Source organism: Hyperolius riggenbachi, chromosome 3 (assembly GCF_040937935.1).
Source record: "Hyperolius riggenbachi isolate aHypRig1 chromosome 3, aHypRig1.pri, whole genome shotgun sequence".
Classification (NCBI taxonomy): Eukaryota; Metazoa; Chordata; class Amphibia; order Anura; family Hyperoliidae; genus Hyperolius; species Hyperolius riggenbachi.
This window is the reverse complement of record NC_090648.1, coordinates 251,321,523-251,340,068: the sequence shown is the minus strand read 5'-3', so window position 1 is coordinate 251,340,068 and position 18,546 is coordinate 251,321,523. Positions and strand designations below refer to the sequence as shown.

Here is an 18,546-nt window from a genome sequence, read left to right as displayed (position 1 = left end):
TTGTTACAACAGAGCAGTGTGGAGTGTCTCTGTGTTGTTACAAGCTGTTCTGTGCAGTAGCATTGCAATAGTTAGAGGCATTCTGTCATCCCTTTAGATGTACATGTTTTTTATACCGCCTCTGCTTGCTCTGAATCTGCTCTGAATCTGTCTATTAGTCTTTCTTAACATTCTATTTAATTGCCACAGCTTAGATTAACTTCCAAAAAACTTTAACAATGCCATGCTTAGGTGATTTTCCCCACTAGCTCCTACACATCTTCAAACAAGAGCCCAAGAGGTTAAACAGCCAAACAGCCTAAGGTATTCAGGGGAAACCTGTTTTGTTCCATTCTCACTCTGCTGCTGCCTGGGGGGGTTTAAAATCTTGTCCTGCCTGAGTAGCCTGGCCCTGAGGGTCCTATCAGATTCCATCATTCAGACTTGCAGGAGAACAGGGGCTGTTTCTATTGTCTCCCTGGTCATGTCAGTCACAGTTCTCACTGCTTTTGCTTGTGAGTCACGGCTCCTAGCACAGTCTCCTCACACAGATTCTGCACTCTTTTCACCTCAAAGCAGACAATATTGTTTTGTGGCTTTATTGCATGTTATAGGATTTATGAATTGACATTTACTGACATGTGCTCAGGTATTTATCGCACAAGTCTGTAATTTACCTCACTGCTCAGTAATTTCATCTTTCTATGCGGTAACAGCCTTTATGAATTGACATTTTCCTAAGTGCTCGGTAAAGTCAGCTGTTTTCTGCATTACCGAATGCAGTAATGATGTATGAATCGCACCCAGAGTCTGATGACAGGCTTTTAGTTTTATTTAGATTCATACTTTACAGAATTTGCAGTTCAAAACAAAAATAAATAATGAAGAAATACCCATCCATAGCAAGAAACTCTGCACTGTAAAAGCAGATTCGAATTAAAGATTCAGATTAGTACAAATACCTGCTTGTGACAGGTGTACTTAAAAGTACCACACATATCATGCAGTTTTAACTTGGAAACATGATATTTGGGCACCGGAGAGCCGCAGAAGTTTGTGCGCCTCCATTATCTCCCATACAAATATTAGTGACAGAAGGAAACTTGGTCTGGGGCTGTCCGCTGTGGAAACTGCAGCTACAAACAATGGGGGGGCGGGCATTACGATTAGGGTTCATGAAGTGGAGTTGCGCTGGCGGGGGCAGTTAAGGTTAGGCATCAGGGAGGGAGTTTGTGCCAGGGGGGCGATTATGGTTAGGCATCAGGAAGGGTTTTTTCATCATGGGGGGGGGGCAGTAAAGGTTAGGTGTCAGGGGGGAGGGTTCTGTGTGAGAGTAGGGTTAGGTTTAGATGTAGTAAAGTATCGGTAACATTTACTGATGTTTTACTATGAAAAAAATACCACTGTAAAATAGTAAAATATCGGTAGATGTACCGATATTCTATGATTGGTGGCTATTTTCCGCACCCATGTTTCCCCGCCACCCTTTTCCCATATATGCTTTAACCCCCTTGGCGGTATGAAAAATACCGCCAGGGGGCAGCGCAGCAGTTTTTTTTTATTTTTTTTTTTTTTAAATCATGTAGCGAGCCCAGGGCTCACTACATGATAGCCGCTGCTCAGCGGCATCCCCCCAGCCCCCGCAGAACTACTGAGCCTGCGCAGTACAGCCCGGAGGACGTCCGATGACGTCAGCGCGCCGGCGTGGAACGCACAATGGAGCGCAGAAGAGGCCCGACCTGGCCGCCAGCCTGGCCAGGTCGGGTCGGCCACCGGAGACCACCGGGAGCCTGCGGAGCGGCGCCGAGGGCACCTCCTGCCTGCCACGGGCTGGAGGAAGCCCCAGGTAAGTGGATTCGGATTTTTATTTTTTTCCAACTGTCCCTGAACCTTCCCTTTAAGGCCCTATTTACACTTAATGGATTGCATTGAGTTTCATTGAGTTGTGTTGCATCCCACTTGCCAAAATGGGGTGCAATGCGACTCAACACAACTCAATGCAATGCATTAAAGCGGAATATAACCCTGCATTTCAACTTTGCTCTAAAACATTATTTACAGTATATTATATGCAACCAGCATTTTTTTTTTACTAGACCAGCATTGGAAGGGTTACACAGGGCTTTAAAGTCCCTGGAGATTTTTGCAGACGCATCCGAACTTGAGTTAGATACTTTTTTTTTACACAAATGTATCTAAGTGTTTATTGTGACTCCTCTCTCTCACTGAGAAGGAGTTGGAGGACAGCCAAAGAGTGTGTAACATTTCTAAATATATACATATAACTAAATAGAATGTAACTATCTGAACGTCTGCTCGGAACTTAAAATCTCTGTGTTTAACCCTTCCAATGCTGGCAAATTGAGTAGAAAAAGAAAGCCCATAATATACAGCACCACTCAGAATAATTTCAAAAATGTAACAATTTATTTCACACAGTAATATTAATTGACATAATGGGAGATTCAAATATGAGTAAAAACAATTAAAAAGACCTCATAGTCTTAAATAACCAGCTGCAGTAATTCATATATTCAATGCATATGCTGATAATACATACATATGTAGCAAAAAATATATAGAGACATATATTGCATAAATAAACCAAACTGGTGGGCTACAAATGAGAGCCCACCAGTGGTAGAACCCGGGTTCAGTACCAATATAAAGTGCTGAGTGATAATAAATACGTGCATAAATATATAACTGTGCAATACAAACAATAATAAACTGCATATACCAACTGTAACAACAAGAGCAGCCTGATAGGTAAAGTGCATATGAGCAATGAGTGAGAAGTGAAAACACGAAGGATACTTAGCCCAGGATATTAATGGTGAAAGCAGCTGGCAAAGACTGGGATCCCCTCAGACATTCCACCAGGTTCGCGGGCGTCACCCCGCTTTGACAGGAGGAGAGGACACGGTGACGGTGTCCTCTCCTCCTGTCAAAGCGGGGTGACGCCCGCGAACCTGGTGGAATGTCTGAGGGGATCCCAGTCTTTGCCAGCTGCTTTCACCATTAGTATCCTGGGCTAAGTATCCTTCGTGTTTTCACTTCTCACTCATTGCTCATATGCACTTTACCTATCAGGCTGCTCTTGTTGTTACAGTTGGTATATGCAGTTTATTATTGTTTGTATTGCACAGTTATATATTTATGCACGTATTTATTATCACTCAGCACTTTATATTGGTACTGAACCCGGGTTCTACCACTGGTGGGCTCTCATTTGTAGCCCACCAGTTTGGTTTATTTATGCAATATATGTCTCTATATATTTTTTGCTACATATGTATGTATTATCAGCATATGCATTGAATATATGAATTACTGCAGCTGGTTATTTAAGACTATGAGGTCTTTTTAATTGTTTTTACTCATATTTGAATCTCCCATTATGTCAATTAATATTACTGTGTGAAATAAATTGTTACATTTTTGAAATTATTCTGAGTGGTGCTGTATATTATGGGCTTTCTTTTTCTACTCAATTTGCTTCTATAATCGGGCCCTAAGCACGCTCCCATTTTTTGCTAGTGTTGCGGACATATTGCTTTGCCCTTCCAATGCTGGTCTAGTAAAAAAAAAATGCTTTTTGCATATAATATGCTGTAAATAATGTTTTAGAGCAAAGTTGAAATGCAGGGTTATATTCCGCTTTAAGTGTAAAAAGGGCCTCAATGCTTGTACATATGAGGTAAAATAAATGACATACAGTGGACCTATTATTTCAAATAAACTTACATGTTTCTGCTAATTTCAAATGTTTTAATACAGAGCTACAGTATGAGCTAAAGTATGATAATGTGTCATTTATGTTGTAAAACATCTGACATGTTTCACTGTATATTTGCAGTAAATTGTATACATAATCATTTACTGTATCAATTTAGTTTTATGGATGGTAAATGTTTCTGTTTTCTTTTAGGTCCAAACAACAACGATGTGTATTTCTGTGAGTCTGAGCGGTTTTGTAGTACTAGGATGTCTGTTTGCACCGAAAGTCCACATCATTCTGTTTCAGCCCCAGAAAAATGTTGTCTCACACAGACTCCATCTAAACAGATTCAGTGTCAGTGGCACTGCAACTACATATTCACAATGTAAGTATGTCCAAATTCCTGTAGTGCTATCTAATAACTACTGACTAAAAGCATTTTAAATTTAAGGCAGTCAAAAGGTTTCTAAATGTAATACTTAATTTGTTAGAGGCCACTTAAATTAAACCTGACTTTTTTTTCTCCAAATAAAGGTTTGCTCAATACAGAGTATGCTAACCATATACTCTAGATGTGTTTTCTTTGTATTATTAGCATGTGGTGCAGATATATTTGTGAGTATTTAACACAGTCAGAGCGAGACCTTTTTTGTTTTAATATTTCTGGGTGAACCTGTAATTAACACTAGGGTTGATCAGTGAGATGCAAATATGTTCGAGTTTGTGCAGGATTGTGTAAATGTATAGGCAAATGTATGCAGCTTGTAAATGGACTAATTAAGTCCCACCAAGGTTTAAATTGATTGGTCCATTTTCAAGTTGCATATATTTGCATAAAAATGTACATAATTCTGCATGAACTTGGAAATATTTGCAACTTATTAATCATCCCTCATCAACACACAAATGTTGTTACTGTGGGTAACTGTACATGACAACAACTGTCCAACAGCTGCATTTCTGTCTATTCACAAACCCTTATTGTGGTTTCCTATGACCCAGGTTAGACTTTTACCTTCTAATAGCAGTCCATTTTAATAAATGTAAAGTCAATTTGCGGGATAACTTATGATCCCAAGCCTCCTGATGCTTAAACTATACAGAACAGAAATTAAAGAGAACCCGAGGTGGGATTTAATTATGTTATTGGGGCACAGAGGCTGGTTGTGCACACTAACACCAGCCTCTGTTGCCCCATGGTGTGCCTCCAGGACCCCCCTGCATGCCGCTATACCCCCCGCAGTGCTAGCGACACACAGCGTGTCGCCAGCACAATGTTTACCTATGCGCTGTCTGTTAGCGCCGCTCCCCTGCCTCCTCCGTATCGGCGCTACCCGCCCGCGTCACTTCCCTCCAATCAGCGGGAGGGAAGGGACGCGGGAGGGTAGCGCCCAAACAGAGGAGGCGGGGGAGCGGCGCTAACAGACAGCGCATAGGTAAACATTGTGCTGGCGACACGCTGTGTGTCGCTAGCACTGCGGGGGGTATAGCGGCGCGCAGGGGGGTCCTGGAGGCACACCATGGGGCAACGGAGGCTGGTGTTAGTGTGCACAACCAGCCTCTGTGCCCCACTAACATAATTAAATCCCACCTCGGGTTCTCTTTAAAGTACCTCTAAAGGTCCCTTAACAAAAAGATTTTTCTGATCAATAATATGAAAATATTTATTGATTTTGCTGCTATAATTATATTTTACCAGGCAGTGATCACTTCTTTTCATGCAAACTCTGTGCATGGTGCAATGCCAACACTGCCTGCATGAAGCCTCAGCCCCAACCGTGCTATACAACCTACGCAGTATTACCGGTCCTAATATGCTGTGTGAATTAAAGGAACTCAGTATAGGCAGTTAATGCAGCTGGGTTAATAATCTGAGGGAGGAATAAGGAAGGACAGTTTCAAGATTAGCTCCGTGATTTTTAAGCAAGCCTAGCTTTGTACATCACAGGTGTTAGTGAGCCACGGCATTTGTTTTAGAACAGAAGGTTCTATAATGCAGAAAAGGCTGCATGTGAACAAAACGGGTAGTTGTTGGCTGGCTTGTAAAAGTAATTAAAATAACAAAGTATATATGTGTATTGACCAGGGGCTACTTTAAAAGCTGACATTCAGGCAAGCAGTCAAATGTTTTACCTGCCAAAGGACTTTAAATGTATCCAGTCACTGCTCTTATTCATATAACTCTGCCACACAGAACAGCTAATGAATGCACCAATAAGTATAACTTCTGTTCACTTGTTGACAGTGCTCAAAATTCTGCTTTCCCCACCTGTAATCAGGCTCGGACTATTAAATGGACAGCATTGCAATAACTCACAGTGGCAGCTGCCTGTGAGTACACCTGTGCAATAATTACAACTGATATCAGGACAGAATCATTACTCGGCTTTGAAAAACGGATCTGCTCTTAACAATCATGAAAGTTGCCAACTAAGCTGTTGCAAACAACTTTTGTTTCCAAGGGAAAATCTACAAAACTTTAGTCAATTTCTGAAAATTATACCAAAATGATTATGTATATGGACAACCCAGGTATAAGTGGAGGAAGGAGTATGCAAACGTGCACATCATATTGCCCTCTGCTTCTTGGACATGCCACTGTATGCATAGTGTAGACTGGTATATATTGTACTGTATCTCTTCTACTGTCTGCAGAATGTCCTGTAATAGATTTACTGAACGATACCTGCTACAATGGGATCAGTGATGCATTGCTTGTCAAATGCTCCTAATATGTTTCATGAATGGACTCATTTGAGCATTCTGCTTTGGCAGACTCTCCTTTTATCACTGCTTTTAGTTAGTGCAGATACTGCGTGAAGAATCTTGTCAATAGCTATTTTCATTTCGAGCTACCTTAGCAAAGTGTTTTCTTGGAAATCTTTATTACCACTCTGAAAAGTACCAATATTGGAAAGTTTCAATCGATAAGAAGCGTGAACCTGGAGGGACAATAAAACCATTATGTTCCAAGCACAATAAAGGAGTTAATGAGAAATATCACACTAGACATAGTGTTTGTAATAATACTATTTTTTCATAAAGCCGATCTAATGAGGTCTTGTTTTTATGGACCATGCTAACTTCAGTTATTTTTCCTATTATATTATAACAGCATTTGATCTTGTTGATGAATAAAAAGCCTGCCTTGTTAAGCAATGGAAGTACAAAGAAATGTTGATGCACAGCTTAGTAACTTACAGAAACCAGATTCCTGGTTGATTGGTTTAGGGCAGCTAGAATAGCATGAGAGAGTCACTTTAAGGTGATTACTGTCTTATTAAATCAACCAATATAACAAAAGTCTACGCTTTCCAAAAAGCCATCATAATCCATTCTAATACCATTAGGAAAACAAACAAACAGTATAACACAAACAGTAACATCCAGATGGCCTAGTGCAATAAACGTCATCAGGTTCGCTAATTTAACGCAAATCTTATCATCCATAAAATGAACCTGAATTACTGAGGTTCTCTCAAGCTAGAGCACACTGGAGGACAAAGCGGCCCTGCAATTCTGGATTAGCGTTTTAGAGAAATTAAAAATTGTCTGCTTTTGCAGAGGAACAATAACAAATCATTGGGTGGCATGGCAAAATGTGAACAGCACAAACAAAAATTCCACCTTATAAACTCTCACTAGTAATATATATGTGCAAGATCAGAATCAGGAAAGCAATAGTTGGAATTGGGACCAGAAGTTCACACAGCAAGAAATAATTACAGGCATAATACTAGCTGAAACTACAGCAAAGTCCTGGGGAAGGTGGACTGCTTCAGATGGAAAACCCACACGTGCTTTCCAAATTTGGCTGAAAGCACTGGCGTAACAATAGGGGAAGCGACCCCTGCCCCCGCTGGCCCCCCCCCTGGGCCTGCTCGGAGCCGTTTTGGGGGGCTGGAGGGGTCGCAGCATGAGGGGAAAGCCATGCCCACAGTCGGCGGGGAAGGCGGACAGTCCCCCCCCTCCCTCACCTTAGGGCTCTCTCCTCTGCGCTCCCCTCCAGCTTAATGAGTGTCCGGGCAGCGGCGGGCAGCGGCAGGCAACGGCTGATACATACCTTCCATCTTCCGTGCGCTCCAACGTGCGTTCCTCACTCTAGTCTCTGACGCGACTTCCTGTTTTATACAGGAAGTCGCATCAGAGACTAGAGTGAGGAACGCACGTTGGAGCGCACGGAAAACGGAAGGTATGTATCAGCCGTTGCCTGCTGCTGCCCGCCACTGCCCGGATACTCATTAAGCTGGAGGGGAGTGCAGAGGGGAGAGACCCGAGGTGAGGGAGGGGGGGGCGTCCGCCCTCCCCGCCGACTGTGAACATGGCTTTCCCCTCATGCTGCGACCCCTCCAGGGGGGCCCAGTGGGGCCTAGTTACGCCCCTGGCTGAAAGACTGCAGAAAGACCCCTGCTGGTGGGAAATAAAAGTCCAATCTAGTCCAGGCACATGATAAAGTTTGGTGCCAAAAAAATTTCCCCTTCTTCGACTCCTCTTCCACCTTGTATTCTGGGTGCCATAAAAGTCACATTGTCAACTATGACTATTAGGGTCGGTTCACACTTGTTTTGAAAATGTATCCATAAGATACGTTTTAAAGCTCTGCAGAACGTAGGAAGCAGATCCAATGTTAAAAAATAGGACCCACTTCCACTCGTGCAGAAACACGGATCGCACACGGATCCGTGTTGCACGGAAAGAATACATTGCGGAGAGTCCGGATTTGAAATTTTTTCCCAGACTGGACGGGAAAACGTGTCTAGTGCAAGCCTATGAGAACGGACACTGTCTGCTCTCAATAGGCTAGTCGCCGCATCTGCATTGCTCGTTTTTGTCACATCCACTCTGCCGCCATGACGTAATATGTGTCCCGCCACAGTCACTGCCACTCAGTCCATTCTGAAGAGCATGGTGGTTGGGGATTCTCCATTGAGCTGCAGCAGACCAATGGGAATCCTCACAACATGGAGAATTGTCATTGGTTCATGCTGGACCAATGATAATTCTCCCTGTTGCTACGGAGACTTGGCCTGTTGCAGCCTATGGAGAACCATGCGTCTGCTGTCCACCGGGCTACTGAAGGGACTGAGCGCGGGACAAGCGGTGGTGGCAAGACAGGTGAGCGGTGATGGGTACGGGCTGGCGTAGTGATACTGCGGACACAGAACGGACGTGAGTGATTTGCTTAAAGTGGATGCAGAATGGACGGAACGCATCCGCCTTGCGGATGTGCATTCCGTTTCCGTTCTGCATCCGCAAAAGTGTGGACTGAGCCTTACTAAGCATTTGGACAAGTTTAGGTGAAATTCACTTGAGTGCATTATCACCTGGGTGCCTAGTTATTTTTAAGTGATAGCTGAAGTGTTTATCTGAATTCAATTAGAAATGTAAAGAAAAACAAAAATTTGCTTTCCTAAAACAGAAAGAATTTGCGATAATTCAGGTTGGAGTGAGCTCGAGATGTCTCCCAGAGCACCACTGCTGAATATATGCAAATTAATTTGCATATATTCAGCAGTGGTGCTCTGGGAGACATCTCGAGCTCACTCCAACCTGAATTATCGCAAATTCTTTCTGTTTTAGGAAAGCAAATTTTTGTTTTTCTTAACATCTTAGTAAGGGGGCTTTTAGGACCATTGTAGTCCCTTACACACTCCAATGAGTTCTGGGTCACCATGAGCTTGCTGGTTAGTCTGTACCTCTCGGTTTACAAGCCCTACTCCATAGAGCCAAATTAATCCATGCCATGCACTGATGAGGATCAAACAATCCGAAACAGTCTGTATGCATGTTGGATTATTATGGCTCTGTACAATTTAACAAGCTGACACATCATTGCAATCCAGCGGTTCTGGAGGTGTGTTTAGCTTCTAAGGGTACAATGGTTAATTTGCATATATTCAGCAGTGGTGCTCTGGGAGACATCTCGAGCTCACTCCAACCTGAATTATCGCAAATTCTTTCTGTTTTAGGAAAGCAAATTTTTGTTTTTCTTAACATCTTAGTAAGGGGGCTTTTAGGACCATTGTAGTCCCTTACACACTCCAATGAGTTCTGGGTCACCATGAGCTTGCTGGTTAGTCTGTACCTCTCGGTTTACAAGCCCTACTCCATAGAGCCAAATTAATCCATGCCATGCACTGATGAGGATCAAACAATCCGAAACAGTCTGTATGCATGTTGGATTATTATGGCTCTGTACAATTTAACAAGCTGACACATCATTGCAATCCAGCGGTTCTGGAGGTGTGTTTAGCTTCTAAGGGTACAATGGTTAATTTGCATATATTCAGCAGTGGTGCTCTGGGAGACATCTCGAGCTCACTCCAACCTGAATTATCGCAAATTCTTTCTGTTTTAGGAAAGCAAATTTTTGTTTTTCTTAACATCTTAGTAAGGGGGCTTTTAGGACCATTGTAGTCCCTTACACACTCCAATGAGTTCTGGGTCACCATGAGCTTGCTGGTTAGTCTGTACCAATTAGAAATGTATTAACACAATAATATTACAGTAGTAAAGATAAATAGGGAAATAGCTTAGTGTTAGTTAGGTTTTCAAGGATTAGGGTCCTTTCACAATGTGCACATTATGCTGTGACACCATCGCAAAATAACATACCGCGTGTTATACGTATTTACAGTGACAGTATAGCATACTTTTATTTTACTGTATGCTTCACTGCCATTGTAAATGAGTGTATTCAGTGGTAAATGCTCAGCATGCTGTGTTACTTTGACAGACCCCAGCACACCACACTCAGTTTGATAGCTCCATAGGAATATCATTGCACCGCATTGCGATGCAATTATATTGTCTGTTGTGATGGAACACAATGCACACATTATGAAAGGAAGTTATAGTAAGGATCATTTAAGAGTTGAGGTGGGTTGGCCTTTGGTAAAGAGTTGAGATTAGTATTAGACATTTCAGAGGAAAAAGGTTAAGAGTGGCTACAATCAAGGTTTATGGTGGGTGACACTTGCTAAGGAATTGAGCATTAGTTTTGCTTAGAAGAGGAGGATAAAGATAGGTTTTGTGCAATGTACACCTAATGTTAGTCTAGATAAGCTATAACCAGCTGGATAGAGATTATGGTTGTAGATCAAAGGATTTACACAGGTGTCTGCCAGGGAGTAGGCCTTGCTCCCCAGTAACTACAGAAAACTTAGACAGGAATTGGGGTGTTTTGTAGACTTGTGGTGAACTAGTCAGCACTAGCCCTGCTGTGTATTTTTTGAGAGTGTGTTTGGTTGAGTTTTAATGGAACTAGGGATAATAGTAGGGAGAGGCCTTGTGGTGGAATTTGGAAGCCCGCTTTAGTGTTAAGAGGCTGCCAGATCTCCACAACACTTATGGGAATGGGTACAGTGGTACATGACTACCATTTAAAGAGAAACTCCAACCTAGAATTGAACTTTATCCCAATCAGTAGCTGATACCCCCTTTTACATGAAAAATATAATGCTTTTCACAAACAGACCATCAGGGGGCGCTATATGCCTGATTTTGTGCTGAAACCCCTCCCACAAGAAGCTCTGAGTACCGCGGTACTCTGGACAAACTGCCACAATGTAACAATGTTCACAGACAGGGATTAGCTGTTTACAGCTGTCTCTAACAGCCAGAACAGCTAGGAGCAGCTACATAACCTGCCCACAGTAACAATGTCACCATGTAATACATGTCAGAATGTGAATCTGGGAGAGGAAAGATTTTACAATGAGCAAACACTGACTAAATCATTTATACATAATTATGGTAAAAAATGAAGCACTTTTTTTACTACATTATTTTCACTGGAGTTCCTCTTTAACCATTGAAACAAATAATTTTCAAGCAAAAATAAAACACTGTTAGAAAATCCAGAAATGAAGCCACAAAGTGTAAACTAGCCCACAGCTACTGTATATTAAGCACTAGACAACTAGTGCTAGCTAGCTAGCAGTGGTGGCCGGCATCCTCCGATTACTTTTGATCCCCCCGACCGCCACTAATTACATTACCCCCCTGGATCCAGCGTTCGGCGCAGCCTCCCCGGACAGCTCCGCTCTTCTCTATGGGGAGGATCGAACATGACGTCATGTGCAGACCCAATCCTCCCTATAGAGAGGACCGGAGATGTGTAGGGAGGCTGCACAATTGCTGGATCCAGGGGGGGTACTGTATTTAGCGGCGATCGGGGGGGATCAAAAGTAATCTGAGGATGTCGGCCACCATTGCTGGGGGACTCCTGGGGACAGCCGGCGGTATGCCTGACACAGTGTCGGGTATACCGCTAAGAAGGTTAATAACGTTTCTAGAGTTATCACCATAGTGATGAGGCATGTAGTATTCAGGAAACATTTTACCTCAGGCAAACGTAAAGTTAATTCTTCTGTCTTCAATCCTTAAAATCACTCCAGAGTTCTAAAGTTAAAGACAGGCTGTTAATTAACTGCGTGTGAAAATAACTACAGAGGAGGTAACTTAACTACAGAGGAGGTAACTTAACTACAGAGGAGGTAACTTAAAGAGGAACTTCAGCCTAAACAAACATACTGTCATTAAGGTACATTAGTTATGTTAATTAAAATAGATAGGTAATATAATCTCTTACCCACCCTGTTTTAAAAGAATAGGCAAATGTTTGATTTCATGAGGGCAGCCATCTTTTTGGTTGAAAGCAGGTGACAGGGAGCATGAGACACAGTTCCAACTGTCCTGCGTGCTGATAACTCCTCACAGTTGCTAGGCAACGTGAACACCAAGCCTTTTCAGTTCTGCTGAATAGATTTTTAGTCCGGAGGTTCACTTTAAGGAATTAAGAGATAAGATAACTCTCTCACTGTGCAGTGGCAAGTTTACTCTTGCCTTATTATCTCCAGCATGATCTTAGTGAATTGAGGCCAACATCTGGTGTTTAATGTATATTTAGGCATCCCCTAGTAGGGAATATTTCCACTACACTCAGATTGGATGCAGAATGGATGCAGAAAAACTGACTCCAATGAATGCCTGTGGGAAAATCTGCATCAGAAAAATCGTGTTTAGTGGAAACAGGCCCATAGGCTTTCATTGGAGTCAGTTTTTCTGCATCCATTCTGCATCCAATCTGCGTGTAGTGGAAACAGGCCCTTTTCAGGTCATGAATTCCTCTATGTTGGGAGTTTTAGGTTGTTTATGTTTATCTGAGCATAAATCATCCCTATTTTTGAGAGCGTCTGGCATTATCTAAGTGCTACACCCAATTGAGGACAGGATTTCTTTCCTCACATGCTCTCTCAGTGGATGCCTTTGGGGTCAGGTTTGTTTGTGAGTAGCCTCCTTCTCCATTGAACACTTTACCTCCATAAATCCCACTGTACTACACTAGATTGGATCTTGGGCATGCCCTTTACCTTATCAAGCTTCCAATAAACTGTGTTTAATGTCCTCCAGGTCAATCCAGTTGTCTCAGTGATTGTAATACACCAGGAGCTTCCCAAAGCTATACAAAAACGACATAATGAAAAGTAAAGAAAATTTGCTAAAAAAGGAAAAAAATGTATCTGCTTGTAAAAAATAAGTACTTGATGCATCCCTAGTTTTCTATATTTTTCTGTTGTTGCGGTTTCACTTCAGCCAATCGAGTAACTGATATAACTTAGAATACCAGTTCTATCTAAAAGTTTGTATCTGGCTTTAAACAGGGGCTTTTCTAGACATGCGCTATCAGAGGTGAGTTTCAAAATGACACCTCCCCCACAAACACATACTGAGGATTGTATGAGTGACACATAGGGCTCGATTCACAAAGCGGTGCTAACCCAGTTAGCATGCCTAAAAGACTTTAGGCGTGATAACCATTGCACCATGCTGGTGAAAAGCCAGTTTAGGCATGATAAGTTTAGGTGTGATAAGTTTAGGTGTGATAAGTTTAGATAAGTGTAGATAGCGTGCAAAGTCCCGCACGCAAAGCAGCGCCATTAAACTCTATGCGGAGTGCACCAGACTTTGCTAGCGCAAAACTTTTGATCAGCTGTGCACTGCGGTGCTAACGCAGTTGGTGCTTAAACTTATCATGCCTAAACTTATCACACCTAAACTTAAACTTATCACACCTAAACTTATCACACCTAAACTTATCATGCCTAAACTGAGTTTAGGCGTGATAAAGGGCTTTTCACCAGGGTGCTAACTGTTAGCACCGCTTTGTGAATCAGGCCCCTAGTCCTACCAATGGTAACTGTCTCTACCAGAACTTAAAAAAATTGACCATATTATTTATTGATATTGTACTTTTAAATACCTCAAAATATTTGTAGCTAGAGCCTTTTGTTATGCTGCCCCTACCCTTCGGAATCCCTTGCCACACTCAATCAACACAGCTCCATTCCTGGAGGCATTTAAGTTTAAACTGAAAAGCCTCCTGTTTAGTCTGGCATTTAGGCACACATAACATTCTCCTCCGTAACACAGTCCACCCCACAGCCATGTAATCATCTGAGACTTATTGTATCTATATGATGTGAACGCTTTACAAATGTTATTGTATGTAAAAACTTGTCACGTTGAGACTTATAAATTTGGAAAATTGCTGTGTTGCTGCCTTGCAACTCTGTCTCAACTCACTACATGGAGTGGTGACCTGCCAAAGCAGTGAATAACACATGGTTTTTCCAAAATGACAGCAGCCAACCATTCACAACGTATACCATGTTTTCCCTTTGTTAGTTACTTTACTTTTCTAATGCCTTTTTTTCTGTTTTTACAGCTTCGGCCAGTGCACACTACACACCAACTATTTGCAATGGAGGAGAAGTACTAGACTCCACTACATCATCGTTATAATCCTTACAAATGTTTTTGTCCTACTGGTTTTTAGACTGTTAGATTATATTATGCACTTGTTGTGCAGTCCTGTCTTTTTTTTTAGAAGAAATATTTTGGAGGACTATATAAAATGCTGTTCTAGAGCTTTTTAGACTGGTCCAATGACCACTGTAATCCACAGACTTAGAACCATGTAAATACAATGCATTTTCCACACACTTCACTGTATTCACCGAGTAATGTATAGGTTATGTAATTTTCTATTATGTTTTTGTATGCAATGTCATGGTGGTAACAAATTTTAGAGTTTGTTTAAGATCAGTATAGTTACAGAAATATGTAACGGTTTATTTTCTGCACAGTTGTAGCAGTATTAATGTAAAAGAGCCAGTTGTAACCAATTTACAATGATTTTCTAGCATGCCCTAGGATGAACATATTTTTATTGGTTGCACTTGCTAGGGTATTTCTGGAGAGATAATAAAAGTAAAAAAATGAATGTATGCCTAGTGGCATTATCCTGCAAAATACTGGATGCCAAATATGGCAATACTCACTAAAAGTTATTTTGGTATGTCATTATTAAACTCTACTGAGAGTTTAATAGGATAGTACAAAAATAGGTCTAATAATATTCTATGAAAATCAATCAGATGCAAAAAAAAATCTTTCAGAAACTTAGACTATCAGTCTACTATAAGTACAGTATACTATTTTACATGAACTAGAGCATGCTTTGTTTAATAATTAAGAATGACAACAGAGAAAAACGTTTGTTAGTAACGTCCCCAAGATCAGTATGGTAGTGTCAGTAGAATTTCAGTTATCCGGCTCTGATGGGGATTGGCTGATGCCGGATAATTGTGCTTTCTGGTTGCTTGACACTCAGGCCCTGTTCACAGTGGTCAGTTTTGCTGCAGAATAATTCTGCATGTAAACTCCCTTACAATTCTATGGGGCTGTTCACAGTAACGGATTGCGTTATTCTAAATCGCTGTATGCAGGCTTTGCATGAAAGTCTATGTCCAGTCTCCATTGCAGTTCACACTCATTATAATGCGTGAATTATGCAACTGACCACTGTGAACCCAGCCTCAATGTTAAAAATAGGCTTAGCTAATACAGTACTATACCCCACTCTATATACATACCGTTAATTATGTATTTAATGCTAAAATAAAGTCATTAAAAGTATATTAGCCTTGAGGGAGCTGTGTATGCACAGCAGAGCCTTCAGACAGCTTAAAGAAGTTGGCCTTCAACATTGGAAGTACTGCCGGTGATTTGTGCTGATTGGTTGAGACTGCTGGTTGGTTGAGTTCCGGATAACCAATTTGATATTTTTGTGATAATAAACATGATATACAGTCTTATAATAATTTAAATAATTACCAAATGCACATATTGCAGCATTTGGTTCTACCCGTAACTACTATACCTTCGATCCACGTGAGCTGAAGAAAAGTAACCAAGTAATAAATAGATGAGGGTAAAAAAAATGTAATTAATGTTAATCAATGTTCTCCCCTGCATAAAAGACAGTGTAGAGATAGTAGTGATCAATAACAGAAGTCCACTCACTAAGAAGTAGAGTCACCTGTCTGTACATATACATCTGGCTGCTTTTCAGTGCACTTGTGCATATGGGCGGAATCATTTTTAATGACTTACAACATGAAATTAGTTGAATGGAAGTTGCAGTTACCGAATTTAGGAATGGTTTCCATAGGAACATAGCAGGATTTCCAAACACTTTCTAGAAAACATTAATTGGAGAAAATAGGAAATGTTGACCTTGGATTTATTAACCATTATTGGATACTCAACTGGGCCATACAATACTGTATCAGAGTTCTGAAAAGTTAGTGAATTAGTGACTATGCACACCCACAGTGGCAGATTTATGTGTGGAATTCTAGACAGCCTGGCTTTATTGTTGTAAAAAGTTTCCATTGTGGGTGTTTGTAACCTTCACCAATTTTTCAGCAATCCTTGTGTGTCTCAGACAATTACCACATTTGTATCATGCTTTTCTCTCATAAAACTCCTGTGACCATGCTGCTAGCTTAAAGGGACCCTAAGCAGAGGTTTAAAAAAGGAAATATGGACTCACTTGGGACTCCCTCGAGCTACCCGTAGCCCGTGATGTCCTTTGGTGTCCTCTCTGTCCCCTCCGTAGTCCGGCTGGTGGCTCCGTAGTCGCCCCATGCGCAGTCTGTCTAGGCACCAGGTGCATAATCGCGGCCATAGCCATAAGCATCCTGCACATGCACAGTTCAGTATTTCAAGTACTTAAGACAAAGTTGGCAGATTTACAGAGCCGCTATCGGGACCACGGAGGGAACCCAGAGGACACCTAAGGACCTTTTGGGCTACGGGGGCTGGAGAAAGCCCCATGTAAGTCCAAATTTCCTTTTTTAACCTCTACTCAGGGTCCCTTTAACAGTTAAGTTATTTCTAAAGATCTTTAAAACTTAAATTTAATCTTATTACAATAGTTAGCGTGGAAGGTAGTCAGCAGCACAATAAAAACTGAGACTGGAGAAAGGCTTAAATAGCAGATTTTTTTTTTTTTGTCAAATCAATACATTCCAGATTTGCTGGATAACTTATGTTCTCCAGTGGCCTCCATCCCCAAAGAGACTTTGTAAATAGGTTTGTATGGCTTTTAAATAGCAAATTAAACATTCTTAAAAGGATACCAATTTCTCTGCTCTGGGTAGAAAAGGGCATGTTTTAAGTATTCCATTAGACAATTTACTGTTGTCTAGTACCTTGTTGAGCAACCAAATTTGCCAACTGAAGAGAATTGTAGTTGCATTCCTATGAGTGATGTATCTGACGTACATAAATGTTGGGAGATATTTGCTCTTCCCTACTGTAATGAATGGCAGCTCTGTTTTCTTATTCCCGAGTCTATGTTTATGCAGACAGTTAATTATCAGTTAACAAAAAACAAAACTTTAAGGTATTCTCAAAGATTACCTAATATGGTAACTTAAGTGAAAAAAGAGTAGTTTACTTACCTGGGGATTCTTCCAGTCCCTTGCAGTCCATCTGTGCAATCGCCGTCATTTCACAACCCTCTAGTCAGCCGCAACGCCCCTCTGAAAGCTGACTAGCCGCGGCCAGCTAATGCGCATGTGCAGCCCCAGGCTGTGTGTCTCCTCAATGCCCATGCATAATAGCAATTTTCACATATTGCGCAGAATGCTCCCGTGCACGGTAGTTCGATTAGTAGGTATGCGGCCCCGGGCTGCACTTACAGATGAGAAAAGGGCGCTGCAGCTAAACAGAGGATTGCGGAATGACGGCAAGGGCACAGAAGGACTGTGGAAGGTAAGTTGAACTGCTCTTTTTTCAGTTTAGGTTCCTTTTACGCACTTTACTATACACCTAAGCCATCTGTTTCCCAGGTGGCCGATCTGCATATGTGGGGCATTCCTTTATATCTGTGAATGGATGTACATATTTGCAAATGCATGAAAGTCATCAATTTTTCACACACAACCCGTTTGGTTTCTAAAAATCATCCTTGAACCCTTAGTGAAACTCTGTAAACATTACATTACATCTTACATCTTTATCATATGTATTTGTTTTAATGCAATAAAGCATTATCAAAATTCTTCTCTTATTGGGCAGATTTCTCTGTCTAATAAATAGCCCGAGCAAAAAATTGCATATCATTGTATGATAACTTGTCTCCACAAACGTTTAATATGCATTTTGTTGATTGTATAAATATATATATATATATATATATATATGTATATATATATATATATATATCCTTTAATACAACTGTCCATATGTCCATTTGTCCACATTGTCAAGAATCAGTCTGTACCATGTCATGTCTGTACCATGTCATTAGTCTTCCAATAATGGCAATCACTGGGGTTGATATAGAAGCACATGTGCAAAGAAAAATGGAGCAAAGGTGGAGTTTTCCACATCAGCCAATCAAAGCCCTTGTTCTTTCTGTCAAACAGTGGTTGATTTATTGCTCTGAGTAGCTGTTCTGTTTTTTCTTCTGGTTTCTTCGTATTTTTTTC

General features: G+C 41.3%; 1 protein-coding gene across 3 annotated transcripts in view; it reads left to right on the top strand.

The window, feature by feature from the left end:
• The window catches only part of GRM3 (glutamate metabotropic receptor 3), a 315,278-nt gene extending 300,505 nt beyond the window's left edge, over positions 1-14,773 (top strand). For all 3 annotated transcript variants that reach the window (XM_068276167.1, XM_068276168.1, XM_068276169.1), the window contains exons 5-6: positions 3,911-4,085; positions 14,430-14,773. In XM_068276167.1, the coding sequence (XP_068132268.1) occupies positions 3,911-4,085; positions 14,430-14,506 (252 nt within the window). In that variant the 3' untranslated portion in view covers positions 14,507-14,773. The remainder of the gene's footprint in view (positions 1-3,910; positions 4,086-14,429) is intronic.
• The last annotated feature ends 3,773 nt before the right edge of the window (positions 14,774-18,546 follow it).